The sequence below is a fragment of the Pogona vitticeps genome, chromosome 4 (genome assembly GCF_051106095.1).
Source record: "Pogona vitticeps strain Pit_001003342236 chromosome 4, PviZW2.1, whole genome shotgun sequence".
Lineage (NCBI taxonomy): Eukaryota > Metazoa > Chordata > Lepidosauria > Squamata > Agamidae > Pogona > Pogona vitticeps.
In genome coordinates, this window is record NC_135786.1 from 1,976,136 (window position 1) to 2,003,056 (window position 26,921).

Sequence of the window (26,921 nt, forward strand, 5' to 3'; positions counted from 1 at the left end):
CACGTGGGTAGGCAGGTAGGCAGGAAGCCGGCTGTCCTTGTCCAGGAGGAGCCCCGGCCGGACGGAGGGAAGGAAGGGCGGCCGGAGAGAGGCCGGTGGGAAACGGAGCCCCCTTGTTTTCCGCCGGGAGATCAGGGCCCGGGCGGTCTGGGATGGAAAAGAGGGGGCTGAGAGCTACACAGCTGCCTCTGCGTGTGTTTTTGTGTGTTGTGTTGTGTGTGTGTGTTGTAGGGCTGCACCATGGTTTCCTTGCAAGGTGCTTTCCCCCTTCAGGCCGCCTTCAACCCCCCCCCCCCCGTGCCATTGCTGGGCGTTGACCCTTGGCAGCCTTGGTTTCTCTTTCTGTGCCTTCCTTGCGTTGCAAGAGTTTGGGCTCTTTAAAAGCACCTCGGGGAGATTTTAACCGTCCTGGTGGAATCCCTGAACGCCTCTCTCATGGCAGGATCGTCTTTAACCCTCAGGCGAAACCCAAAGAAACAAAACGACAACAAGAGAGAGGGGGGGTGAACATGTGGCACTCTGCTTTTTCTTTATTCGGTTGTACTTTATTTCTAGTTTAATTGCTTTTTTAAAAAAATGTTTAACTTACTGTGTTCTTTTTCATCTCGTGAGCTGTCTTGTGTTCCCTTATCAGGAGAAAGGCAGCCTATAAATAAAATAAAAAAATAAGAGGACCTGTCCCTTCTGATTTGCTTTCTGTGAGGGGCCCACTGCATCATTGCGGCATTAAACCAGAATATTTGGGAATATTTGTTTTTAATTATTACCTTTGTTTCATGATGTTTAGTTGTGTCCGACTCTTTGTGACCCCATGGACCAGAGCACGCCAGGCCCTCCTGTCTTCCACTGCCTCCCAGAGTTGGGTCAGATTCATGTTGGTCACTTCGATGACACTGTCCAACCATCTCGTCCTCTGTCGTCCCCTTCTCCTCTTGCCGTCACACTTTCCTAACATCAAGGTCTTTTCCAGGGAGTCTTCTCTTCTCATGAGATGGCCAAAGTACTGGAGCCTCAGCTTCAGGATCTGTCCTTCCAGTGAGCACTCAGGGTTGATTTCCTTTAGAATTGATAGGTTTGTTCTCCTTTCTGTCCAGGGGACTCTCAAGAGCCTCCTCCAGCACCACAATCCAAAAGCATACATTCTTCGGCAGTCAGCCTTCTTTATGGTCCAGCTCTCACTTCCATACATCGCTACTGGAAAAAAACATAGCTTTGACTTTGAGAACCTTTGTCGGCAAGGTGATGTCTGCTTTTAAAGATGCTGTCTAGGTTTGTCATCGCTTTACTCCCAAGAAGCAGGCATCTTTTAATTTCGTGGCTGCTGTCCCCATCTGCAGTGATCATGGAGCCTAAGAAGGTAAACTCTGTCACTACCTCCATATCTTCCCCTTCTCTTTGCCAGGAGGTGATGGGACCAGTGGCTATGATCTTAGTTTTTTTGATGTTGAGCTTCAGACCATTTTTTGTGCCGTCCTCTTTCATCCTCATTAAGAGGTTATTTCATTCCTAGTCACTTTCTGCCATCAGAGTGGTATCATCTGCATATCTGAGGTTGATATTTCTTCCGGCATCTTAATTCCGGTTTGGGATTCCTCCAGTCCAGCCTTTCGCATGATGTATTCTGCATATGTTAAATAAGCTGGGGGACAATATACGGCCTTATCGTACTCCTTTCCCAATTTTGAAACAGTCAGTGTTTCCGTATCCAGTTCTAACTGTTGCTTCCTGTCCCACATATAGATTTCTCAGGAGATAGATAAGATGGTCAGGCACTCCCATTTCTTTAAGAACTTGCCATAATTTGCTGTGGTCCACACAGTCAAAGGCTTTTGCGTAGTCCACAAAGCAGAAGTAGAAGTTTTTCTGGAACACTCTGGATTTCTCCATAATCCAGCGCATGTTAGCAATTTGGTCTCTAGGTCCTCTGCCCTTCGAAATCCAGCTTGTACTTCTGGGAGTTCTCGGTCCACATACTGCTGAAGCCTACCTTGTAGGATTTTGAGTACAGTATAACCTTGCTAGCATGTGAAATGAGTGCAATTGTATGGTAGTTGGAGCATTCTTTGGCACTGTCCTTCTTTGGGAATGAGATGTAGACTGATCTTTTCCAATATTCTGGCCACTGCTGAGTTTTCCAAACTTGCTGGCATATTGAGTATAGCACCTTAACAGCATTATCTTTTAAGATTTTAAATATTTCCACTGGAGTGCAATCACCTCCACTGTTCTTGTTGTTAGCCATGCTTTCTAAGGCCCACTTCACTCTCCAGGATGTCTGGCTCTAGGTCAGCAACCACAGTATCTGGGTTGTCCAGGACATCCAAATCTTTTTGCTATAATTCCTCTGTGTATTCTTGCCACCTCTTCTTGATGTATTCTGCTTCTTTGAGGTTTCTACCATTTTTGTCCTTTATCATGTCCATCTTTGCACCAGAAGGTTCCTTTAATATCTCCAATTTTCTTGAATAGATCTCTGGTTTTTCCCTTTCTGAGAAAGGGACGTGATGGCGCTGTGGGCTAAACCACAGAAGCCTGTGCTGTAGCGTCAGAAGACCAAGCAGTCGTAAGATCGAATCCACGCAACGGAGTGAGGGCCCGTCGCTTGTCCCAGCTCCCGCCAACCTAGTGGTTCGAAAGCATGCAAATGCAAGTAGATAAACAGGGACCACCTCGGTGGGAAGGTCACAGTGTTCCATGTCTAAGTCGCACTGGCCATGTGACCACGGAAGATTGTCTTTGGACAAACGCTGGCTCTGTGGCTTGGAAACGGGGATGAGCACCGCCCCCTAGAGTCAAACACGACTGGACAAAAATTGTTAAGGGGAACCTTTACCTTTAACTTTTTTCCCTTTCTATTCTTTTCCTCAATTTCTTTGCACTGTTCATTTAAGAAGGCCCTCTTGTTTCTCCTTGCTATTCTTTGGAAGTTTGCTTTCGATGTTCTGTAACTTTCCTTATCTCCCTTGCATTTTGTTTCCCTTCTCCTCTCTGCTATTTCTAAGGCCTCGTTGGACAGCCACTTTGCTTTCATTTCATTTTCATTCTTAGAAACCTTTATTGGCATTATACACTTTGCTTTTTTGCATTTCCTTTTCTTTGGGATGGTTTTTCTTGCTGCCTCCTGTACAATGTTACGTGCCTCCATCCATAGTTCTTCAGGCACGGTGTCCACCAAATTGAGTTCCTTAAATCTGTTCCTCACTTTCACTGTATATTCATAAGGGATTTGGTTTAGATTATACCTGACTAGCCCAGTGGGTTTTCCTACTTTCTTCAGTTTAAGCTTGAGTTTTGCTATGAAGCTGGTGATCAGAGCCACAAGCAGCTCCAGGTCTTGTTTCTGCTGACTGTATAGAGCTTCTCCATCTTTGGCTGCAGAGAATATAGTCAAATCTGATTACGATATTGCCCACCTGGTGATGTACAAGTGTAGAGTCACCTCTTCTGTTGTTGGAAAAGAGTGTTTGTGATGACTAGCTTGTTCTCTTGGCAAAACTCTATTAGCCTTTGCCCTGCTTTGTTTTGAACTCCAAGGCCAAACTTCCCTGTTGTTCCTTTTATCTCTTGGCTCCCTACTTTAGCATTCCAGTCCCCTTTGTTTCATAGACAGCCATAATTCTAAAGCGTGATGCGAAGAAAGGGGCAGAAATATTCTGATGCTTACACAGATTACACACAGGTCAGTGTGTTCTGCATGCATGTGAAGGAAGCACCTCTTGCAAAACAAGCTGGGCCCACAACCACCTTCCCAACATTTCTCTCTCTCTCTCTCTCTCTGTCTCTCTCTCTCTTTGTGTGTGTGTGTGTGTAAAAGTGTATTTCACATGCCAGTTCTTTCCTTTCCATAACAGTTTTTTTGTGTCTCCTTTCTGAAGTTTCCCTTTGGAAAGTTTGCCAACACAGCCAATGTCTTGTTCTGTTTTAGGAAGCAGTTGCGGCTGGTACCAAAGATGCTTTGCTTACGTAGCATTCTGGGAGGTCCCAGAGCAGTCCCTCAGAGGTGGACACTTCGGGCCACTCCATCTAATCTCCAGGCGTGGGCTTCCACTTGCAGTCCAGAGCCCAGGACTCGCACACAGGACGCCAAAGGCAAAGGGAGTTTGGAAGGCTTTCATGCCAAGTTAGCCAAGGGACCCTCTTTGCAGCACTTCCTACAAGGAGCTGCTCCTGCACAGAAGACCCTTTCTTGGCCCTCTGAAGTGGAGGAGGCCCCCGCATCTCCTCATGGCCTCAGCACCTGCTCTGAGCCATCAAGGAAAGGTTGGTGAAATTGGCCAGCTTTTTTCTATCTGTCTAAAGCTTTGTCCCTTAGGCAGCTGAGGATGACTTAGCAGGAGGAACAGGGGATTCTCAGCTATCCTGTTGCAACCCATCCAGATAGGATACAAATAGGGATTTGCAGGACGGATGGAGGGGCAGCCCTGTTCAAATAAGTCTCCTAATTCCTAAAGTCAGGTGAGAAAGATCTGAAGCTCAGCTCCGAAAATGTGTCTGTGCTAGAGCTCAGCCGTGGGATAATAGCACGGTTTAACGAAGACCAGACTCTGGCTTGAGGGAGTACCTTTGTGAACCCTTCAAAAAGAGCTCTACTCTCTACATATGTTTATGCCTTTTTCTGCTGGGTGCATAAAGCTTTTCACTTCAGTGTGAAAAGCTTCCCTCTGAGCATCCCTCTGAGCATCTGCAGAGTTACAACAATGGAACCCATGACCTTGGGAGGTGGGGAGTGTTCGGCATTCAAGAGAAAACTGGGAAGCCATCGGTCAGATCTGCTTAGATTTGTATTCCTGTACAGAGCAGTGGACCAGATTGGATGGCCTTATAGGCCCCTTTCCACTCCCATTATTCTATGTTTCTGTGAGCTCCCTGGGGCAGGGGCTGCAGTCCACGGTCCATAGGATTCCTTCCCGCTCTGCAGTTAGGCTGACTATCAGGAAAAAAAACTTCTTAACTGTTAGAGCAGTACAGGAGAGGAACCCATGACCTCAAGAGGTGGTGAGCGCTCCAGAGCTGGAGATGTTCAAGAGAAAACTGGACCACCCTCTGACATTTGGTTTGACTTCCTGCCTTGAGCAGAGGGGGTTTGGACTCAATGGCCTTCGAGGCCCCTCCCAACTCCATTTTCTATAATGCTGTGATAGCTATTCTCAGCATGAAGAGGAAAAGTGTTTCCAGGTCAGAGGCCAGTCCCTTTTTTCCTTAGAAAATGGGTGTCCCACCAGAGCGCTTTGTGGGTAGGGTGTCCTCTCGTCTGTGGGTTATGGAGTTGCATTCAACCAAGTGGTAAAAATTCTCATCTTTTTCTCTCCCCTCCACCTCCACCCTCTGCCCCCTTCCCAGTGTACCTAGAGACCTACGGCTGTCAGATGAACGTCAACGATACAGAGATTGCCTGGTCCATCCTTCAGAAGAGCGGCTTCCTTCGGACTGGCCAACTGGAAGAGGTGCGCTGGGTTCCAGTAGCTGCTGGCAGCCATGCTGTTTTTAGCCAAGCTTTTAGCCTTTTTTTCCTTCTCCAGTAACAATGCTCAGAATTTTCTCACAATCCAGAGGTTATCAAAGTTCCTTCCCCCCCCCATTCCCGATGGGTCTTGGCTTTTTTTCCTATTTCCGATGGGTCTTGGGGGGTTTGGTTGCTTTTTGGTCCCCCCCCATTTCTGATGGGTCTTGGAGGGTTTTGTTGTTTTTTTGTTTTCTCCCCATTTCTGATGGGTCTTGGGGGTTTGGTTTTTTTCCCCATTTCCAATGGGTCTTGGGGGTTTGGTTGCTTTTGGGGTTTTTTTCCCCTTTTCTGATGGGTCTTGGCGGGCTTGTTTGTTTTTTGGCTTTCCCTCCCCCATTTCCGATGGGTCTTGGGGGGTTTGGTTGCTTTTTAGGTCCCCCCATTTCTGATGGGTCCTATATGCTTCCCTTGCGTTTTCCTTTGTTTTCTTTGCATTTCCAACCTGCCCCCTTTGTTCTCTGTGCATTTCTGATCTGCTCTATTTTTTTCTGTGCATTTCCAATGGGTCTTGCACGCTTGATTCCTCCCCCCCCTTTTCGGCCGGAAGGGATTAATCACGTTTCTAATGAATCTTGCAGTGATTTTTTGGGGGGATGATTTTTTTTCTTCGGCTGGAACGGATTAATTGTATTTCAATGGGAAATGGTGCTTCAACTTACGACCATTTCGAGTTAACGACCATCTTTTGGGAAACAATTAAGTTCGTAAAATCGAGGCATCACTGTAACATTTTAGGTTTAGAACATGATGGGGAGTAAGTCCACCATTTCTGTATCGTGGCTACAACTATTTGGTTTCTTCCATAGTTTTAGGCGCATGATATTCCTCAGTGACAGGAGAAGGATATCCCCTGATCTAAGCACTGGCTCAGGCTCCTGGTGGATGGGGAGCTCGGGAAGAGTTGCTTGAAATAGTCTAGATAGATATATTTAAGTGAACTAAGGGAATGGGCTTTCAAAATTCCAGCTGTAATGCTAACCAACTGTTCCAAGGACATTGGAACTAGAACTGTAATTCATTGTTTTGTAATAGTGTCCCCAAGAACATTTGTCTCTTGTGCTAAAGGTTAGAAAGTCATTATCCCCCCCCCCTTTTTTAAAAAAATAGAATTCTTCGCATCTCTAGAAACAAGCTAGAATCTGCTTCCACCCAGATGTACTGTGGTGCCTCACTTAGCGATGTTAATTCGTGCAGAAAAAATCGCTGCTAAGCGATAACATTGCTAAGCGATATTAAAAAGCCTGTAGAAACGCATTAAAATGCGATTAATGCATTCCTATGGGCTTAAAACCTTTAAGCGAAGATCCTCCATTGCACCGCTATTTTCGGTGCCTCTAAAGCGAGGAATCCTTCATAGAAAACAGCGGGCGGCAATTTTGAAGCCGCCGATCAGCTGGCCGAAAATGGAGGCTTTGCGACAATCGCTTCCCTGCGATCATTGCAAAGCGAAAATAGCCCATAGGGACAATCGCAAAGCGATCGCTTTTGCGATCGCAAAAACATTGTTGCAAAGTGATTTCTTCACTAAACAGAGTGATCGCTATGCGTGGCACCACTGTAGTATTGAGCATAGGGCTTCAGGGAGGGAACAGAGAGAAATGCTTTGTCAGACCTCCTTTTAGGAAAAAAATCCTTTCCTCTCCTCCAATTTCCTTTTCTCTCTCTCTCTCTCCTCCACTAGGCGGATGTAGTTCTGCTTGTCACCTGTTCCATCCGGTAAGGAATTGTTTGCTGCTCTCTTTGGCTATAGGGATGGCATCCCCCGGTCGCCTGCCGGCTTTAAAATGGAGGGAGTCACCTGGTGGTCTAACTTAAGACTCCCTTTATCGGCGGGTTCTGTTGTACAGTATTCCAGGAAATTAGTAGCCGACACAACCAGCTAAAGAAAGGACAGAACCCTTTAATTTAAAACTTTCCAAGGAGGGAGAGATGGGGGGGCAGTGGAGGGTGGTGGTGGAGGAGAACCGAGTCAGCGCCCACCCAGTGCCTCGGAGGGTTGAAATATTTTTTATTCAGCAGCCTGGTTAAAGAGGCTCGGGCAATGATAGGAGGTGAGGACAATCGGAATGAACAAGTATTATGAGCCAGATCGTGGAAGGCAACATCCGTCAACGCTGCGTTCCCGGAAACAAACTGGGCTGCAGTGCGCAGATCACCCAGAGCGTGGCTGGGCTAGAGTTTCGGCACCAACTGGGAAAGTTACTTTTCCTGGGCTGTAGATTCCAACCCCAGAGAGCAGGTCTCATTTCCACCTGAAGGATTGGGGAAGAGTCGTCCAGGAGATAAGTTTCTCAAGCCTTGTGAAGTTCTGTCCCGGTGAAGTCGCCGCTCGCACCAGACTTTTTCTGTTTGGTGTTTATAGGCAAAAGTTCCCACCAGGGGCTTCCTCATCATAGAATTGTGAAGTTGGAAGGGGCTGGCTATAAGGCCATCGAGTCCAACCCCCGGCTCCATGCCGGGATCCACATCAAAGGAGATGTGCCCGGCAGTGTTCTGTGTTTCTCTTGAAGCCCTCCAGGGTTGGAGCGCTCAACAGCTAACAGGAAGTTTTTCCCGATGGCACAAGAAGGCAACCTTTAAAAAAATGTATGGCTTGCCATCCCACAAGGGGTGCATTGGTTCTACTCTTGTGGGGGACCAGCAGTTAGATCCAGGCCTTTGCTTTTAGGGCACATGAGAAGTCTGGTGTCTGCATCGGTTGCAGGCGGAGACTGGCAAAAAGAACTTGAGCGCCATCCACTGGGTAGAGGCAGTCACTGAGACTCTGAGCTTCTCACTTCTCAGGGAGAAAGCTGAGCAGACGGTCTGGAACCGGTTGAAGACCCTAAAGGCGATGAAGTCCAAGCGGCGTCGGTCACAAGGAACCCTACGGATCGGGATTTTAGGTGAGGAAAAAGCTCTTGGGAAAGGCCGTTAGCAGATGAAAGGCTCTAACTGGCACCCCAGGACAATTTGTGGAGGATTTTTAGTAGAAATGTAAGAAGGCAGTTCAACATATCCTTGTGTTGCCTCTACGGGGAACTTTGGGGAAATCTTTCCATTTTCTGTTACGGCAAACCAGATCCAACCCTTATCTGAGGCTGTGGCGAAGGGAGCTCATTCTGCAATGCTGGTCACAGCCGTGCCAACAGCCCTGTGGGTTTCATACGCTCAGTGCCTTATCTTGGTTGGTGTGGATTCTTTGCACGGTCTGGCAGATAGGCGTGTATTTATTTTTGTAGGTTTATTATTTATTTAAAAGATTCTTACCCCACCATTCTCCTTAAAAAGGACCCAAGGCGGCTTGCATTGTTAAAAGATGATATTTAAAGCTAAAAACAATGAGTTTACAAAGGTAGCTTAAAATATTTATTCAGCTCAGCTCTGCGCATAACAGTGAATCTGCACATCATGCTGCGCGCAGGGTGTTTTTCATGTGTGAGGGGAAATTGTTTTTATTCTATTTTTATTGTTAACTGGCCAGAGTAGACTTGTGTCTAGATGGGCGGGATATAAATTTAATAAATAAATAAATAGAGTCCTAGAATTAACAGAGTTGGAAGGGGCCGAGAAAGCCATCGGGTCCAATCCGCTGCTCTAGGCAGGAATACAAATCTACGCTGATCTAACAGAGGGTTATCCCATTTTTTCTTGAAGGCCTCCAGTGTTGGAGCGCTTCCAAGGTGGTTCCGTTGTTATCCTGCTCTGACTGTTAGAAAGTTTTTCCTGACGTTCAGCCTAAATCTGGCTTCCTGTCGCTTCAGCCCGTTATGACGTGCCCTGCCGTCTGGGATGAGCGTCGATTGGACTTCCATTCTCCTTCACCTGCAAGGGCTTTGGAAGAGCGAGTTCACACCTTCAGGCTTCCTCTGTCTCTGAAACCACACAGGGGCCCAAATCCTGTCGGTCAGTGTAGTAACTCGGCCTAGAGTGGGCCCACTTGAATTGAGGGCCGTTGAGCGAGTCAGCTGCTCCGTACCTCCCACCGATTCAAACCAGCTTCCCTGAGCTGGGACTTACGCTGCTACAGCTGTGGTTAGAGTAGACCTGTTTGAATCAGTGCAACGTCCAGATGCACCAGGTCTCCATTGAGTCAGTGGGCCTACTCTTGTGCAAGGGACTATGCTAAGCAACAGGAAGTTAGCCAGTGAGGTTTGGGAGTGTTCTTTTGTGGTGTTTGTGTGTGAAGGTGGTGTCTGTGTGTGAAGGAATTGCATTTTTAAGCAGTTTCCCTGTGTTAAAAACTCTGGAAAGAGTTCCGCTGGACCCTTCGCCGCCCAGGAAAATGAGGTTTCCTGCCTCTACCGTTAAAAGTGGTAGAAAAGATTGGAGGGCTTCCTTGTTTTGTACATTCAGGCCAAGAGAAGAGGAGACAGGCAAAGGCTGCTTTTGCCAGTCCCGGCAAGGACAGGATGATTGAGTAAATAGTCACAGTAAAATAATCAGTATGTACTCTTTGTTGATTATTTAGCCGACATAAGGAATTTAGGGAAGTTTTGAGAAATTATAAGAGGAAAGTACTGTTACATACAGCACTGATGTTACCTGTCTGTCATGGGTTTGGAGGGAAAGTTCCATCCTATGGGGAGTGGAAGGCGGGACATCAGGAGGAGGGGCTGTACTGTATATATATGTGGAGTGTGTGTGAAGAGTTTAGGAGATGCTGGGAGACACTGGGAGGTGACGAAGCAGCAGCTGGGAAGAAGAAGCTGTTGTGGGAGTCTGTGTGTCAGACAGGGTACTTCTGTGTGTCAGAGTACCAACCTGATAGGTTCAGGTGTCTGTTGGTTAGCCAGAACTGATAGGTTCAGGGTCTGTGCTTCAAGTTAAGGGTTCTGGGTGAACCAAACTGTATGCATGTATGAGTGAGAATAAGCCACGTTACTTTATGTTATTCACCTGATTGTTTATTTTTCCCTGTGTGTATTTAAAATAAACCTTATTCTTTTTATTGTTTAAAAATCCATCCCTGGTCTGTGTGACTTCTTAAAGGGAATGGTTGGTGGCAGCTTAGTGTAACTGTGTGACAGATCCCAGTAGGTCTGGGGTTGTCACATTGATTGGTGTCCAGCGTGTGGGATACGACTGGTCCAGTTGTCCAGCGGTCCAGCAAAGCCTTGGCAAGTGTGCCCAGAGCAAGGGGGGTCTAGTCAGGGACAGTCTGAGGCGCGTAGGTAATCTTCTAGGTGTACCTCACGGGGAGGTGCGCTAGTAGAAGAACGTGCCAACTGGGGAGACTTAGATTAAGGTGCTCTGAGGCAGCCTAGTTTTGGCGGGAAAAAAGCTGAGGCAAAACTGCGTAGTAACAGTGATCTAGCTTGCCAGCTGAGAGGCCCAGCAGAGGGGGGTAGGCTCTGACTCGATACTGTTGCAAGTTTAGTGCTGAAGAACAGCAGCAATCTCTAGGGAGAGCTGGTTCTGAGGCAAGAAGGAAAAAAGTGGTCGTTTTATTTTGAGGCTTGACTTTTAAAGCAGCCTGTTCTGAGGGGGGATTATGCCCTTGACTCGAAGCCAGATAGCAGACATGAGTGAAGTGAAAGACCCCCAGATTGACCAAGGTTCTGAGGATGAATTTGGCTCAGTGCAAGGTGACAGCACAGGAGAGCAGAACCCAGAGATCAGAAAAATACTCCTAGCCCAACAGCATGAACTGAGGGTGAGGGAAATGGAGGAAAGATTAGAGAGAGAGAGAATGGAAAAGGAAGAAAGATTAGAGAGACAGAGAATTGAATTGGAATTGCAGAGAGAGAAAATGGCGTTTGAATTAAAAAAATTGGAACTGATGAACCAGAACAATAATAATAATAGGGATTCTGAGGGAGGCCAATTGTCTAAGGCTGACCTGAAGAAATTCCCTGTGTACCACAAGGGAGATTGTCCTGAGGTGTTCTTTTCCTTAGTGGAAAGAGCGTTTGTGGACTTCTCAGTGAGGGAAACTGAGAAGATGACCATCATGCGGTCTTTAATCAGTGGTAGCCTGGCTGAGGTTTATGCCGAGATGCCTGAGGAACTGATGAAAGATTTTGCAGAGTTTAAAAAACTGGTCTTTGCCAGACATGGGATAAATGCAGAGCAGCTGAGACAAAGATTCAGGTCCCTCACCAAGAAACCAGAACAGACTTTTACCCAAGTGGGGGCCCAATTGGTGAGGCTGCTTGAGAAATGGCTATCGCAGGAAGGGACAGAGACCTATGAACAGCTTAAAGACTTGATAGCACTGGAACAGTTCTATTCAGTCCTGCATGGGGAATTGAAATTCCAGGTGAGGGAAAGGAAACCGAGGTCTGTGGCAGAAGCCTCAGAGATTGCAGATTTTATTTCCCAAATAAGAAAGCCCTTGGGTGAGGGGAAATCTGTAGGTAAACCCAAAGAAACCTACAGCAAGTACTCTCAGGGACCAGGGAAAAGCCAGCAAGGGGGAGGGGCCCATGGTGAAGGGAAGCCCTCAGACATGAAACAAAGACCTCAGATTTTGGAGGGAAAACCAAAACAAGATGAGAGAGAATCAAAATACACCAGAAAATGTTATTTCTGTCAGGGAAAGGGTCATCTAATCTCAGAGTGTCAGAAATTAAAGCAGCTAAAAGGAATGGTGCCTCAGGAGTCTAGTGGAACCAAGCCAAAAGCTGTGTTCTGTGTCCAGAAAGAGCAAGGCTCAGTCTCACTGAGGGAGCCGGTTGCCATGACTACTCAGTCTGGAACAGCTACCTCTGCTGATCAGGCTGAGGAAAATGGTCCTCTTATAGAGGTAAAGCGCTGCTTGCTGATAAAAACAGATTCTCAGTTGTTTGAGACAGCCGGGGTGGACGTAGGAATACTTGACCGTCAGTATAGGGGGCTGCGGGACACTTGTTCCCAGGTAACCCTGTGCCATCCAGATATTATTCCTAGGGAGTTTATAATCCCAAATGAGAGCATGAAGGTGGCAGGGATTGAGGGGCAGGTAATCTCTCTGCCAGTAGCAGAGGTACCTGTCAACTTTCAAGGCTGGAGGGGAGATTGGAGGCTAGCGATTTCATCGACTCTGCCAGCAGCCGTGCTCGTGGGAAATGACCTGGTTGAACATGTGAAACGGGTGCTAGTGATTACACGCTCACAAGCCACCACGGGGACAGTTCAGGGGGGTAATGATGAGCCAGAGACGGAAGCAGAGGGGAGTTCAGAAGCTGTGGTGGAAACCTTAACCACAGACAGCAGATTTGGACAGGAGCAAAAGGCAGACGCCACTCTCCAAAAGTGTTTTGAACAGGTGACTGACGCCCAGCTAACACCTGAAACCCCAGTGAGATTTCTGGAGAAAAAGGGGATTTTATATAGAGAGACCCTGAGGAATATATCAAAAGGGGGAGATGGGATCAGAAGTCAGCTGGTGGTACCTGAAAAGTATCGCCCCATGATCTTAAAAAGGGGTCACTCTGACATGTTTGCTGCACACTTAGGGGTGAAAGGGCCCCTTGATGTGATCAAGCAAGATTGGGAGCAGATCACCCAGGATGACCCACAAGACGTTGTGACATACATAGACACCTTGATGAATGACCTAAAGAGAAATCTAGAGCTGGCAGCAGAAAACCTGCAAGCTCAGAAGGTCAGACAGAAAACATGGTATGACCACAAAGCTAGAGAGAGGCGCTTTGACCCGGGGGAGGAAGTGCTTTGGCTTAGGCCCTGCAGAGAGAATAAACTGCAGCTCAAATGGGCAGGACCATATAGGGTCATTTCCAAGATGTCAGACCTGAACTACCTTATAGAGCAGGAGGAGAACCAAGCAAGGAGGGTGGTTCATGTGAATGCCCTAAAACCCTACTACAGAGGGGAACAGAGGGTTTTATTCGCGATAAAAGCAGCTGAGAGTGAGGAAGCTGAATTACCCTTCTGGGAGGGTAGAGGGGAAGTAAAATACAACCCAGAGGAGGTAAAGATCAGTCCTGCACTCACCCAAGACCAGCAGCAAGAACTAAAAATGCTGCTTAGTAAATATCAACAGGTGTTTTCCAACAAGCCGGGGATAGTGAAGGGAGTGATGCATCGGATCCACACAGGGGATGCACCCCCGCAGGCAGTATCCCCATACCGAGTAACGGGACCCTATAGGGACAAGGTGCGGAAGGAGCTGGACGAGATGCTTAGGGAGAACATAATCGTCCCCTCTTCTAGTCCTTGGTCCTCTCCGATAGTCCTTGTGGACAAGCCTGATGGGAGCATTAGGTTTTGTGTCGATTACAGGAAATTAAACCGTGTAACCACTCCTGATGCCTACCCAATGCCCAGGCTAGACAACCTGATTGAAACCATAGGGGGTTGTCGGTTCATCTCATCATTGGACCTGGTAAAGGGATATTGGCAATTAAGAATTGATCCCAGGGATCAAGAAAAGACTGCCTTTTGCAGCCCTTTTGGTCTCTATGAGTTTCGAGTCCTGAGCTTTGGTCTCAGAAATGCACCAGCCACGTTCCAAAGGCTGATGGACCAGACCTTGGCAGGGCTCAGTGACTTTACAGTGGCCTACATTGACGACATAGGGATCTTCAGTAATACCTGGGAAGATCACCTGATACACCTGGAGTTAGTGCTGCAGAGGTTAAGTGCAGCAGGGCTAACAGTAAAGGCCAGCAAGTGTCAGCTGGGTAGCCCAGAAATAAAATACTTGGGTCATATGGTAGGGGGAGGAGTGATAAAACCCCTGGAGGCCAAAATAGAAGCTGTTCGTGATTGGCCTAGACCCAACACCAAGAAAAAAGTCAAATCATTTCTTGGGTTGGTGGGCTACTACAGAAAGTTCATCCCGAGGTTTAGCGAGATTGCGGCTCCGCTGACCGATCTGACGAGGAAGAAGGCTGATGACCGCATCCCGTGGACCAGCGACTGTGAGGCGGCGTTCCAGAGGTTGAAGGAGGCGTTAATCAACTATCCTGTCCTGCGTGCTCCAGACTTCGACCGGGAGTTCATCATCTACACCGATGCGTCTAACAGCGGCGTAGGAGCAGTTCTGTGCCAGGAGGATGAGAATGGTGACCAACATCCAGTGTCCTACCTGAGTAGGAAACTTCAAAAAGGTGAGAGACATTTGGCAACCGTGGAGAAGGAGTGTTTGGCCATAGTCTACGCGATCCAGAAGGCCAAGCCTTACATCTGGGGAAGACATTTTGTTCTGTGTACTGACCATTCACCATTGCAATGGTTAAAGACAATGAAAACCCACAATAGCAAACTTATGAGGTGGGCTTTAAACCTACAGGACTATGACTTTGAAGTGAAGGTGGTCAGAGGGTCAGTGAACTGTGTTGCTGACGCCTTATCAAGAAGACCTGAAGAATGAAGACGGCGAAAGAACATGGACTATGTGTATATAATGATGACAAAAAGTTAAATGTACCTGGTTTTGAATTTGGTTTGTATGAATAAAGGTAAATTGATGTAATGTATATGGTAAATGTTTAAATGCCTAATTGCTATGGTTGACTTAGAATGTAAGTGTAAGTAAGTATAATATGGTATGTATAAATGTTGTTGTGTATTTTACCCAGGTTGTTTTTTTGGGTAAAAGCACCTTAGCTTTCCCCCTACAAAACAACTTATAAAGAGGGGAGGTGTTACATACAGCACTGATGTTACCTGTCTGTCATGGGTTTGGAGGGAAAGTTCCATCCTATGGGGAGTGGAAGGCGGGACATCAGGAGGAGGGGCTGTACTGTATATATATGTGGAGTGTGTGTGAAGAGTTTAGGAGATGCTGGGAGACACTGGGAGGTGACGAAGCAGCAGCTGGGAAGAAGAAGCTGTTGTGGGAGTCTGTGTGTCAGACAGGGTACTTCTGTGTGTCAGAGTACCAACCTGATAGGTTCAGGTGTCTGTTGGTTAGCCAGAACTGATAGGTTCAGGGTCTGTGCTTCAAGTTAAGGGTTCTGTGTGAACCAAACTGTATGCATGTATGAGTGAGAATAAGCCACGTTACTTTATGTTATTCACCTGATTGTTTATTTTTCCCTGTGTGTATTTAAAATAAACCTTATTCTTTTTATTGTTTAAAAATCCATCCCTGGTCTGTGTGACTTCTTAAAGGGAATGGTTGGTGGCAGCTTAGTGTAACTGTGTGACAGATCCCAGTAGGTCTGGGGTTGTCACAAGTACAAATAAGGGAGGTGCCCTTATTGTACTGACAAGAAGATGGAGCGATTAAGCTCAGCTAATCCTGCTTCATTGACTATGCGAAAGCCTTTGACTGTGTGGACCACAGCAAACTATGGCAAGTTCTTAAAGAAATGGGAGTGCCTGACCACTTTATCTGTCTCCTGAGAAACCTATATGTGGGACAGGAAGCAACAGTTAGAACTGGTCATGGAACAACTGAGTGGTTCAAAATTGGGAAAGGAGTACGGCAAGGCTGTATATTGTCCCCCAGCTTATTTAACTTATATGCAGAATACATCATGCGGAAGGCTGGACTGGAAGAAACCCAAGCCGGAATTAAGATTGCCGGAAGAAATATCAACAACCTCCGATATGCAGATGATACCACTCTGATGGCAGAAAGTGAGGAGGAATTAAAGAACCTTGTAATGAGAGTGAAAGAGGAGAGTGCAAAAAACGGTCTGAAACTCAACATCAAAAAAACTAAGATCATGGCCACTGGTCCCATCACCTCCTGGGAAATAGAAGGGGAAGATATGGAGGCAGTGTCAAATTTTATCTTCCTGGGCTCCATGATCACTGCAGATGGAGACAGCAGCCCTGAAATTAAAAGGCGCCTTCTTCTTGGGAGGAAAGCGATGACAAATCTTGACAGCATCTTGAAAAGCAGAGACATCACCTTGCCAACAAAAGTCCGAATAGTCAAAGCTATGGTTTTTCCTGTCGTGATGTATGGAAGTGAGAGCTGGACCATAAAGAAAGCAGACCGCCGAAGAATTGATGCCTTTGAATTGTGGTGCTGGAGGAGACTCTTGAGAATCCCCTGGACTGCAAGGAGAACAAACCTATCAGTTCTAAAGGAAATCAACCCTGAATGCTCACTTGAAGGACAGATCCTGAAGCTGAGGCTCCAGTACTTTGGCCATCTCATGAGAAGAAAAGAGTCCTTGGAAAAAACCTTGATGTTAGGAAGGTGTGATGGCAAGAGGAGAAGGGGACGACCGAGGATGAGATGGCTGGACAGTGTCTGCGAAGCAACCAACATGAACCTGACACAACTCCGGGAGGCAGTAGAAGACAGGAGGGCCTGGCGTGCTCTGGTCCATGGGGTCACGAAGAGTCGGACACGACTAAACGACTAAACACACACAATCCTGTGGAAACCGTATGGGTCAGTAAGAATGACTGCAAGAAGATTGAGGAAAGGGGAACATGCACCGAATAAGGGGGGGAAATAAATAGGAGTCTGGGGTCTGGCTAATAAGGGGAACGGGGGATGCAAACAGGGACTTCACATGATCGGTTTAGGCGCACCTGATAGGTTGTACACCTTGGAGTACCTGACCAATGGGGAAACAAAGGGAGGGGGACCCTGCGGCCAGGAAGAGGGAAGAAATATCGAGCTGTCTGTGTTGGTCGGTGTGCCTACCCAGTTAGGACCCCGCTTCTACAAAAGTGCTTTTAATAACGGAGAGCCGCTTGAATTTGTGGCTACCTGGTTCCTGTATTAAGTAGCAAGGGTGTGAGCATTTCTCACAAGACTGAGCCTGTGATTCCTCACGTTGTCTTTATTCCGGAGAGACCCTTGCTTCTCCTCGGCTGCTCCTTCGCTGGTCCCACCCGTCTCTTTCCCTCTGACCCTCCGGCGTTCTTCCTCCCTCCAGGCTGCATGGCCGAGCGGCTGAAGGAGAAGATCTTGGACCAGGAGAAGATCGTGGACATTGTGGCAGGGCCGGACGCTTACCGTGACCTTCCTCGGCTCCTGGCGGTGGCCGAGACTGGCCAGCAAGCTGCCAACGTCCTGCTGTCCCTGGATGAAACCTACGCAGACGTCCTGCCGGTCCAGACCGATGCCAGTGCGACGTCAGCCTATGTGTGAGTGAGCGAGACGGAGCTGCAGAGGTCCTCTAGCCAGTATCAGGAGGGGGTGGGGGTGCATTTTGGGGCTGGGGGCTTCAAACACCTGGGGCACCTTAGCTCTCCCAAGATCCCAAAGGGCTGAGGGCTCCTCCACCAGCGGACTGGATTGCCTCCAGCTGCTGGCGCTTGCCCTTGGCGAGAGGTGGGCTCCCAAAGGCACACATCTGTGGTTCTAAAGACATCCTTCCTTTTCACAAAATAGACAGAAGCCAAACCTAGCCATCCTGGGCATTCGCTTCTCTGAAGGGAAGGCGCTGGGCCTCCTGTGTGCAGGAAGAATAGGAAGGGGTGGCGCTGGCCACCTGGGGAAGGGAAGGTTTCCGACCCCAGGTTAAAATCGGCGGTTGGAACAGGAGGTGGAAACTGGGTGATCTAGAAGGAGGTCGTTGGCCTCCTTGGTTCCGGCTTCAGAGCTTCCAAAGTGCTTCTCAGACTCAGGAGAGCCGTGGGGCCCGGTTTCCGCAGCCTCTCCAAGTAGGGCCACAGTCTTGACTAAAACCCAGGGTAGCCGTTGCCGCTCCGTGCAATAATAATAATAATAATAATAATAATAATAATAATAATAATAATAATAATAATAATAAAGGGCACCCTTGGCAAAATGGACCAGCTCTTGACCAAGATTGTCTGCCTTATTTCCTGAAGTTTGAGAAAGTGGTCTGTTTGTGGCCTTGGAGGGGGGGATTCTAGGAACTGTGGTCTGAAAAAGTAACTCTTAGGATGGCTTGTGGGGGGACGGCCGGCAGAGGTAGGGCTGCCTGAATCTGGCTCCTTCACCCACACAGCTCTCCCCCGCAGGTCCATCATGCGCGGCTGTGACAACATGTGCAGCTACTGCATCGTGCCGTTCACCCGTGGCCGCGAACGGAGCCGGCCCATCGCCTCCATCCTCCAGGAAGTACAGATGCTTTCAGACCAGGTGGTTTCTAAATTACTGTAGTTCATTTTATTTTCTGTTCACAGTACAGCAGATAAGGGCTCTCCTGATTCCGGGGGGGTAGGGGGGTTGTTCCTGCTGTGTTTTTTAACATGCAAAGCTCTCCGGCCATCCTACAGTAACAGTAAATTATATCCCAAAATAAAAAGCCGTAAGCGATGGAAGAGAATGCCGAGAATAGTCAATAGTTTTTGGAACGGCAGAAATCTCCTTAAGGGAAATTAAGGCTGGAGTTAATCAGCTGGAGCAAAACGAACCGTCCATGACAGGTTAGCCCCAAGTTAGACCAGTCTTGAGAGTAGTTTAATTACGGATCAGTTTCTGAACTTTTACTCCCATCTAATGTCAAATGAATTGAAAATGACGTGGAAGGATATTACGGGAATAATTGCACTGTGAAGGAATGGATGACTCAACAGAGAAGAACAGGAGAAACATTCTTATCACAGAATCATAACAAAAACATGCTAATCACCCTATCTCCTAAAAAAAGACAAAAAGCCATTTCGACAGCTATAAATACTATCCAACAAACACCAAGAGAGCATGGACAGAGTTCCGACTCCAGTCCTCTGAAGATGCCCATGGCCACAGAGACTGGCGAAACGTCAGGAAGAACAACCTTCAGAACACGGGCAAAGAGCCCGAAAAATCCACAACAATCATTCTTAATGAGAATTTATTAATATTACTGCACTCTTGCATAGTTTAAGGCCAGCATTAAAACCAAGGGTGTAGCTTTTAGCCTGAAGTTAAAATATCATGGGCAAACGTGCATCTCTGTAGCTATGCAGGAGGATTTTGCCTCGGTAGCATAGAACTCCTGGCAAGGCTAACAAAAATAGCTCAAAAATGCAGAAGGTTTCGAAGTGAATCGTGCAGCCACTCCCTTCTGAAGAGAAACCAGTGGGGTGGGGAAAATCGATTATTTTCTCATTGCAGCAGGATCTTTCTTTGTGAAATGTTGTTTCTAGATTTGGCAGGAATTTTTTGTATGGTGTTTTTTTTATTTTTTTTTTATTTTTTCCAGATCGAGGGCCAAACTACACGGGATGCCTCCCCCAGTACAAAATGGTGTCCTTCTTGCTTAGGAAGCACCCAGACCGCCAACAGAATTTGGCCGTTTCTGGTGTGGAAGAGTTGGCCTAAAATAAAAGGGAGACGAGACATTGACCGTGGGTTTTTTTTTTTTTGGGGGGGGGGGACTGAGAAATCTCACTGAGCTGATGAAAACAACTACAGCAGAGAGTTTCCCCCCTGGTGAGGCCTGGAAAATTGGGAGGAGGGGTCATTTTAGAAATAATTGTCGCCTCTGTCGTTCAGGGTCAGAAGGTGTGTGTGTGGGGGGGGGGTCAGGTCTGTATGGTGTGGCTTGGTTTCATAGACAAATCCCAAAGTCATACAGCAGTGTCTTTATCAGAACGTTTCCTCGGGCGATGGAAAAAGAAATGACATGTTAGTTGTAGGATGAAAAATCAGAAAGAGAGCTTCCAAGCCGTCCATGGCTTTCGTTCCTATTTGAAATTGGGAAGTCAAAAGGGAATCCAAGAGATACTGATTTGATGTATCTTTGTTTGGGTTTGTTTCTTAATAGGTTCACCTTTGTTTTTAATTAATGAGGCTCTTTAATTAAAAAGTGGAAAGCCATTTGTAAGACCTCCGCACTCGTTTCTCCTGTCTTCTTCGGCTAAGGAGCTTCTGCGGGTTTAGGGGAGACCCCCCCCCAAATCCCTCTCTGAAGCTGCCTTCTGCTCTGCTTCCACCCTGGATCCGTTTTCTGTAGACCGAATGCGGTTTCTCCCCACCCCCAAACACTGACGGATCGGCTGGGCTTCCCCTTTCAGGGCGTGAAGGAGGTGACACTCCTGGGTCAGAATGTCAACAGTTACCGGGATATCTCCGAGGGCCAGTCTCTGAGCCCGGCAGCCCCGACCCGCCTGAGCCGAGGGTTCAGCACCATCTATAAGCCCAAGCAGGGCGGCTTGCGCTTTGCAGAGCTCCTGGATCGGGTGTCTCAGATCGACCCGGAGATGAGGATCCGGTTCACTTCCCCACACCCCAAGGACTTCCCGGATGAGGTGGGTTTCAGCTTCGCGGCGGCTTCTGTGCCCCAAAGGTGGCATTTGGCTGTCGGATTCTCTGCTACAGGGTGGCTGTCGCTTGAATAATGGCATTGGAAAGAAGGTCGCATCAGTGGGTCCTAACCTTGAGTTTCATGGTTGTTCTTGGACTGCAACTCCCAGAAGCCTCCACCCACTGGCTGTGCTGGCCAGGATCTCTGGGAGTTGCAATCGAAGGACAACTTTTTGGGAAGCCCTGCTTTAGACATATGGCTAGCCGCTACCAGCCAAGATAATTGTGCATCCTCCCCAGCGCCAGAGGCCGTGTGGTTCTTCACAGCCGTCGCAGAGGAGCGTTGGAGAGGCAGGAGGAGGAGGAGAGGGTTGCTGGTTGACCCCCCTGGCGTGCCAGTTTGGGAAGGGAGTGTTGGGCCAAGAGGACCCTTCGGTCGGATTCTGCGCCGGGACTCTTTAAAAAAGGGATGAGTTTTCTCCTGGGCTTTCTTAGCCGCTGCCCCGTCTGTTCCTGACAGGTCTTCCAGCTCATGCGTGAGAGGGACAACATCTGTAAACATCTGCATCTCCCCATCCAGAGTGGCAGCTCACGGGTCCTGGAGGCCATGAGGAGAGGGTCAGTAAGTTCTGGGGGGCGGGGTGGGGGGGGGGGACACACAGTAAGTTCCTACCCCTAGCAGTATGCTAAGGGTAGGAAGACATTTATTTGTTTGTTTTGTGTGCGTGTTTAAAATATTTTTACTCTGCCTTTCTCCTTGAAAAGGGCTCAAGGTGGCTTAACTATTAAAAGACAATATTTCAAGTTGAAAACCATGAGTATACAGTGGTGCCTCGCTTAACGGGTGCCCTGTTTAACGAGGAATCTGCATAGCGATGAAGATTTTGCCATGGCTTTTGCCATCACATTGCGATGTTCCCTATAGGGAAAAATTGCTTTGCGATGATGGCTTTGCGATGATGCTGATTGTCCCAGAAAAGAGCCGGGAGCCAGCTTCCCTGCTCCAGCCCCTTCCCGCCTTACAGCTGATCCGCGGTGCTCTTTCAAGCTTCCCCAGCAGCTAAATAGGCAGTGAAAATGCACTGGGAAAGCCTCTGAAAGCTGCGCTTTGCCGGGGTGGGTGTGGGTGGCAGGGACAGGCCTGCCACCCCCGCGCCCCCCCCCACGACAGAGCACCGCTTTCAGAGGTGTATTTTCACTGCTGAAAAAAGCCCCAGGAGGCTTCTGAAAGCAGTGCTTTGCCAGGGTGTGGGTGTGGTAGGGGCAGGCCCGCCCCCCCTCGTGCCGCTTTCAGAAACCTCCTGGGGCTTTTTTCAGCAGTGAAAATGCACCTCTGAAAGCGGTGCTCTGTTGTGGGGGGCGTGGGGGGGTGGCGGAGGGGTAGCAGGCCTCCCAGGAGAAGGGCCAGCCTGGGTGGCCTTGGGCCAGCTGCACAGTCCCCGGGCCACCCCCAGAAAAGAAGGGAAGGGGGGGGAAACCTGGAAACTCCTGAAAAGGGTTACTTGAAGTCAGAACTCACTTGACAGGAGGTGAGGATGATTCATGGGGTGTCGCGTATGATGCCTAACGTTGCCACCTTCCCACCAGGTATACACGAGAAGCTTACTTGGAGCTTGTTCATCACGTCCGGGAGTCTTTGCCAGGTAGGGGTTGCCGGTTGCCACCACTGCTGCCCTCTCTCCTCTCCCCCCCCCCCCAGGGAAGGTGTGTTGCGATGTCTTGTTGTAATGGAGGGCGGGGGGAGGCGAGGTTTCTGAAGACGCTTCTTAGCCCTGATCGGAGGGATGGCAAAGGTTGCCAGAAGAGGTTTCTGGGAATTCACAACAGAGTTTCCAGCCCATTTTGTTGCTTCTTCATCTCTGCCCTTCTTCTCAGGAAGGCTCCTTGCCAAGGTGAATGTGTTTAAATATGTCCCATATGGACAGCAGTATGGATGTGATACATAGTTTTTGAAATGAGTGAAAAGCATCAGGTTCACAAATTTTGACAACCCCCCCCCCCCCCCGGAGTCCTGCTTTAATAGCACATGGACAGAGTTAATGGGGTCCGTGCATGTGTAGAATCGGGGAATCACGGAATTGGAAGGAATCAATAAGGCCTTTGAGTCCAACCTCTAGCTTGTGGCAGGAACCTCCCTTTGACATTTCGTTCTTAGGGCCAAGCGCTCAGCGTGCACTTTGTCAGGTTTTAAGTCAAGCATGAGTGGCAGAGAGGTAACCCCTGCTCCTTGTCCTCCGTTTCCCATTTGACATGCCTCTCCCTTTCCTGTTGGGCCCTTTGGGGGGCCAGGCGTCACCCTGAGCAGTGACATCATCGCCGGCTTCTGTGGGGAGACGGAGGCTGACCACCAGCAGACGGTGTCGCTGATCCGAGACGTCCGCTACAACACAGCCTTCATCTTCGCTTACAGTGAGCGGCAGGTGAGGGTCCCGTCCAGTCTTGAATCGAAACGCACGCTTTACGCACACTGGCACCACGGTAGGAGACCCGTGTCAGATCCATGGTGCGCCACTGCAAATCGCAGAATCGAGTTTTCGTTGGTGCAGAATTTTGGAACTCCTTGAGATGCAGATTATAATGCAGAATGTGTGGAGACTCTTGCGCTGTGTCTAATTTTGCCCAAAAAGTGTGGTGCGGATGTTCTTTTTTGTGTGTTGAAGGCTGCATACATACTGGGGAGCAAGTCCTGCTGAACTTGGCAGGGCCTACTCTTGGGTAAATGTGCATAGCTGTTCTTTTTAGCCAGTGGTTCTCGAACTTGGGTCCCCAGAAGTTCATGGACTACAGCTCCCAGAAGCCTTCATGCTGGCCAGGGTTTCTGGGAGTTGTAGTCCAAGAACACCTGAGGTTGGGAACCCCTGTTTTAAACCCTTGACTCTTGATTGTTATGGACTTCAACTCCCAAGGATCCCTGCCGGTTGGCTAGACTCGCTAGGGCTTCCGCGAAATGAAGTCCAAGAGACCTGATGGACTTAAGGCTGAAAACTGGGGGTGGATCAGTTATTTCTCGGCCGGTGATGGCTTTGGAGTCACAGATGCTTTGTTCCTCCAGAAAACGCGGGCCTTTCACCGGCTGCAGGATGATGTGCCCCTGGAGGTGAAGCGCCGCAGGGTCAAGGAGCTGATGACTGTGTTCCGGGAGGAGGCGTCCCGGGCCAACACAGCTGCTGTGGGTCAGACCCAAGTCGTTTTGGTGGAGGGTGTGAGTATCAGCTAACAATACAACCCAGAAGCTCAGCGACGAGAGCTTTTCCTTCTTGGCCACCCCCGCCTGCAAGAGGCGGCGGCCCCATTTCCACCCAGAGAGGGAAGGGTTAGGGTGGCTTCGGGACCTCAGAGAGAACACCGAGGATTCTGTAAGTGGTTGCTGGCATTTTGCCACCTCCAGGTGGAGTCCTTTAAAAAACAACAACACACCCACCTACCTCCGTGGTCTGACGGTTTGCTTTAATGGAGATTCTTCCCTGTAAAGTCCGGAGAGTCCTGAGAGTCTCCGGCCATCTAAAGGGGCGGAGGGACTCCCTCTGTGCCTTGGGAGCCCAACGCGTTGGGTCAGAGCAAGGCAGGAAACCAACCCTGCTGTTTTCTTCCCTCCAGCCCAGCAGACGCTCCCCCTTGGCCCTCTGCGGCAGGAATGACGGCAACATCAAAGTAATCTTCCCCGATACGGAGGTAGATGATGGCACTGGTCGGGGAGCCACCGTTGGCCTCAGGCCGGGCGACTACGTGCTGGTGAAGGTAAGCGGCCAGCCTTTATTCCCTTTCTCCCTGGCCTGGGTCGAGGCTCCTTTGCTCCCTTCTCTGGGGCCTCCACCCCACCCTTGCTCTCTTGTGCCACCTTTTTGTTGGAAGATGATGGCGGCCAGGCCCAAAGGTCAGCCAGGGGTCAGCCTCATTTTCCATCTGCTGGCCGGCCGGCCGCTTGCCCTGGAAGCTCCCAGACGCAGGTTAGAGCCGGTGGTTTTAGAAAGAACACCTCCCAGAATCTGCCGCACTGGCTCGGAGATTCTGGAATGTCTCTTCCCAGAAAGCCGCTTTCCCGTCCGCCCCCATGCCTCGGTCTCTTGTCTCACCCACGGCGATTCCTTTACATCTACGCGGAGGGCAGGAGGGCGCGTTGCTGATCCCAGACCTTGCCTGTCTCATTACAGATGGAAGGGGAAGGGGGAGGTGCTTGCTCGCCTTCATTGCATCGGCAGGGGAGAGTTTTCTCATCCGGGGGGGGGGCATAACAACAGCAACAACATGCTGTCGAGTCAATTCTCACACAGTGACCCTGTACAGGGTTTTCCAGGTACCATAGAATTTTATATTAATAATGGAGTTGGAAGGGGCCTCTAAGGCCACAGGGTGCAACCCCTTGCTCAGGGCAGGAATCCAGATCAAAGCAGATCAGACAGAGGATTCTCCAGTTTTCTCTTGAAGGCCTCCAGCGTTGGAGCACTCACCAACTCCCGAGGTCACTGGTTCCACCGTCGTACTGCTCTAACAGTTAGGAAGTTTTTCCTGACATTCAACCAAAATCTAGCTGCTTCTAACTTGAGCCCATGGTTGCAAGTCCTGGACTCTGGGTTGATCGGGAACACATCCTGCCCCTCCTCTGTAGGATAGCCTTTCAAGTCTTTGAAAAGTGCTACCCTATCACCCCTCAGCCTTCTTTTCTCAAGGCTAAACATGCCCATTTCTTTCAGCCTTTCCTCACAGGGCTTGGTTTCTAGCCCCCTAATCATCCCTGTTGCCTTCCTCTGAATATGCTCCAATTTGTCAACATCCCTCTTAAAGTGCAGCGTCCAGAACTGAACACAGGACTCTAGATGAGGCCTAAGCAGAATAGGGGGGGGGGGGACTATTACCTTGGAGGTAGAGAGTACACAGAGGTAGTTTCCCTTCCCCGTCTTCTGGGGATGACCTGGGACCCCTATGCAGCTTGCCCCAGGCCACGCAGGCCGGCCTCTTTCTTTTGTGGCCCAGTGGGGGACCGGAATTCCCAACCTCCGGCTCCACATCCAGAGACTGAAGCCACTGAGGTTCAACGCCACTTCTTTCGTGCTTCTTCGAAGAGGTCCTTCTTCCACCCGCCCCTGTTAATGCACTTCCTGATTTTTTGTGTTCACAACATGCATTATTGTTGTTACGGTCTTTGGGAAGGGCTAGTAGATCTGTGGTGGAGCCTAGGATTAGCCAAAGACTTAGCCACTGCATTGAGCGGTGCAGCCCAGTGGATGCCCCCCCCCCCGAAGCCCCTGAGCGTGGCTGCCTCTGAGCCTAGATGGGCTAAGGAGATACCAGTTGGTTCAAGGCAACGTTTGCGACTCGCCCTTAGCTTTTCACTCAGTCCGGTCAGTTCCATACTAGCCCCCCTTTGACCGTCCTTCTTCTCTTTGACCCTCCCCTCAGATCTCTTCGGCCACCTCCCAGACACTGCAAGGCGTCCCCATCCGTCGAACCACACTGAAGGAGTCGGGGGCATTTTGCTGATTTTTTTTTTTTTTTGGCCGCCCGTGGAGGAGCCGAGGGGACGAGAAGCCAGCTTTCCCTTGTAAGAGGAACAGCAAAGGACTTGGAAACACCCACCAGTGGGGCTCTCCTGCATCCCCAGGCCTGATCCTGGCCTCCCCTTGGCAGGACTGTGGTGGGCCAGGCTTCCACCCTGCACTTTGAGGGGTCACAAGTTTTCTGAAGCTGTTCTTGCCACGGTTGTGTAGACCTACACAGGTCTTTTCGCTGTAAGGAGGTTGTTGATCCTGCTTGCATATTATGGGCAGGGATAGAGCCATGCCCGGGGGCAGCTGGACCAACCCGGAGTAGCCGAGAGAGAGAGAGGCGGGAGTCAGAAGAAAGCGATTCTGCGCTTGTTCAAGGGGCCTGATGGGATTTACTGAGGAAGCTCTTATTTCTTGAGTCCTTCCCCCACCCCCCAAATGCCTGGCTTGCACCAATGGGGTGGCGTCCAGAGTCCATCCTGCAGTGACCTCTCCCTCTTTCCTGTCACCGGCTCACAGCTCCAGGGGCATTGTTATGAGGCGTGGGCTGGCTTGGTTGGCTGGGGACCTCCAGATCCTCCAGATTGGGTTGCTGGCCCCCACGATTTCACACCCACTAGGCTGTGCCTGGCTGGGGATGATGAGCACTGGACTCACCTTTTGCCCACCCCCCTGCCCTCAGAGCAATGTGTGTGGATGGGAAGAGTCAAGAATTCTTCCAGAACATGCTTTGAAGGACTCGCCATTTGGCCTGTTTGGGCCTCGGTAAGTCTGAACAGGGTTGCAACGAGACTCACGGCTGGGGAAAAAGTAAAAAAACTGTTGCCTCCATTGACCCAGATTCTGTATGGACAAATTCTGCATGTCATCAAATAAAGAAAGCAGACGCGTCCTT

The 26,921-nt window shown here is 49.2% G+C and overlaps 1 protein-coding gene across 1 annotated transcript; it reads left to right on the plus strand.

Annotated features, from left to right (window-relative positions):
- Positions 1–26,918, plus strand: CDK5RAP1 (CDK5RAP1 mitochondrial tRNA methylthiotransferase). The gene is made up of 14 exons (XM_078392247.1): positions 1–95; positions 3,926–4,260; positions 5,341–5,444; positions 7,185–7,219; positions 8,288–8,388; positions 17,278–17,488; positions 18,332–18,452; positions 20,315–20,548; positions 21,064–21,161; positions 22,131–22,186; positions 22,833–22,963; positions 23,596–23,745; positions 24,141–24,281; positions 25,941–26,918. Exons 2-14 carry the CDS (start codon positions 3,951–3,953, stop codon positions 26,019–26,021), a joined length of 1,773 nt encoding a protein of 590 aa, XP_078248373.1. The 5' UTR covers positions 1–95; positions 3,926–3,950; the 3' UTR covers positions 26,022–26,918.
- The last annotated feature ends 3 nt before the right edge of the window (positions 26,919–26,921 follow it).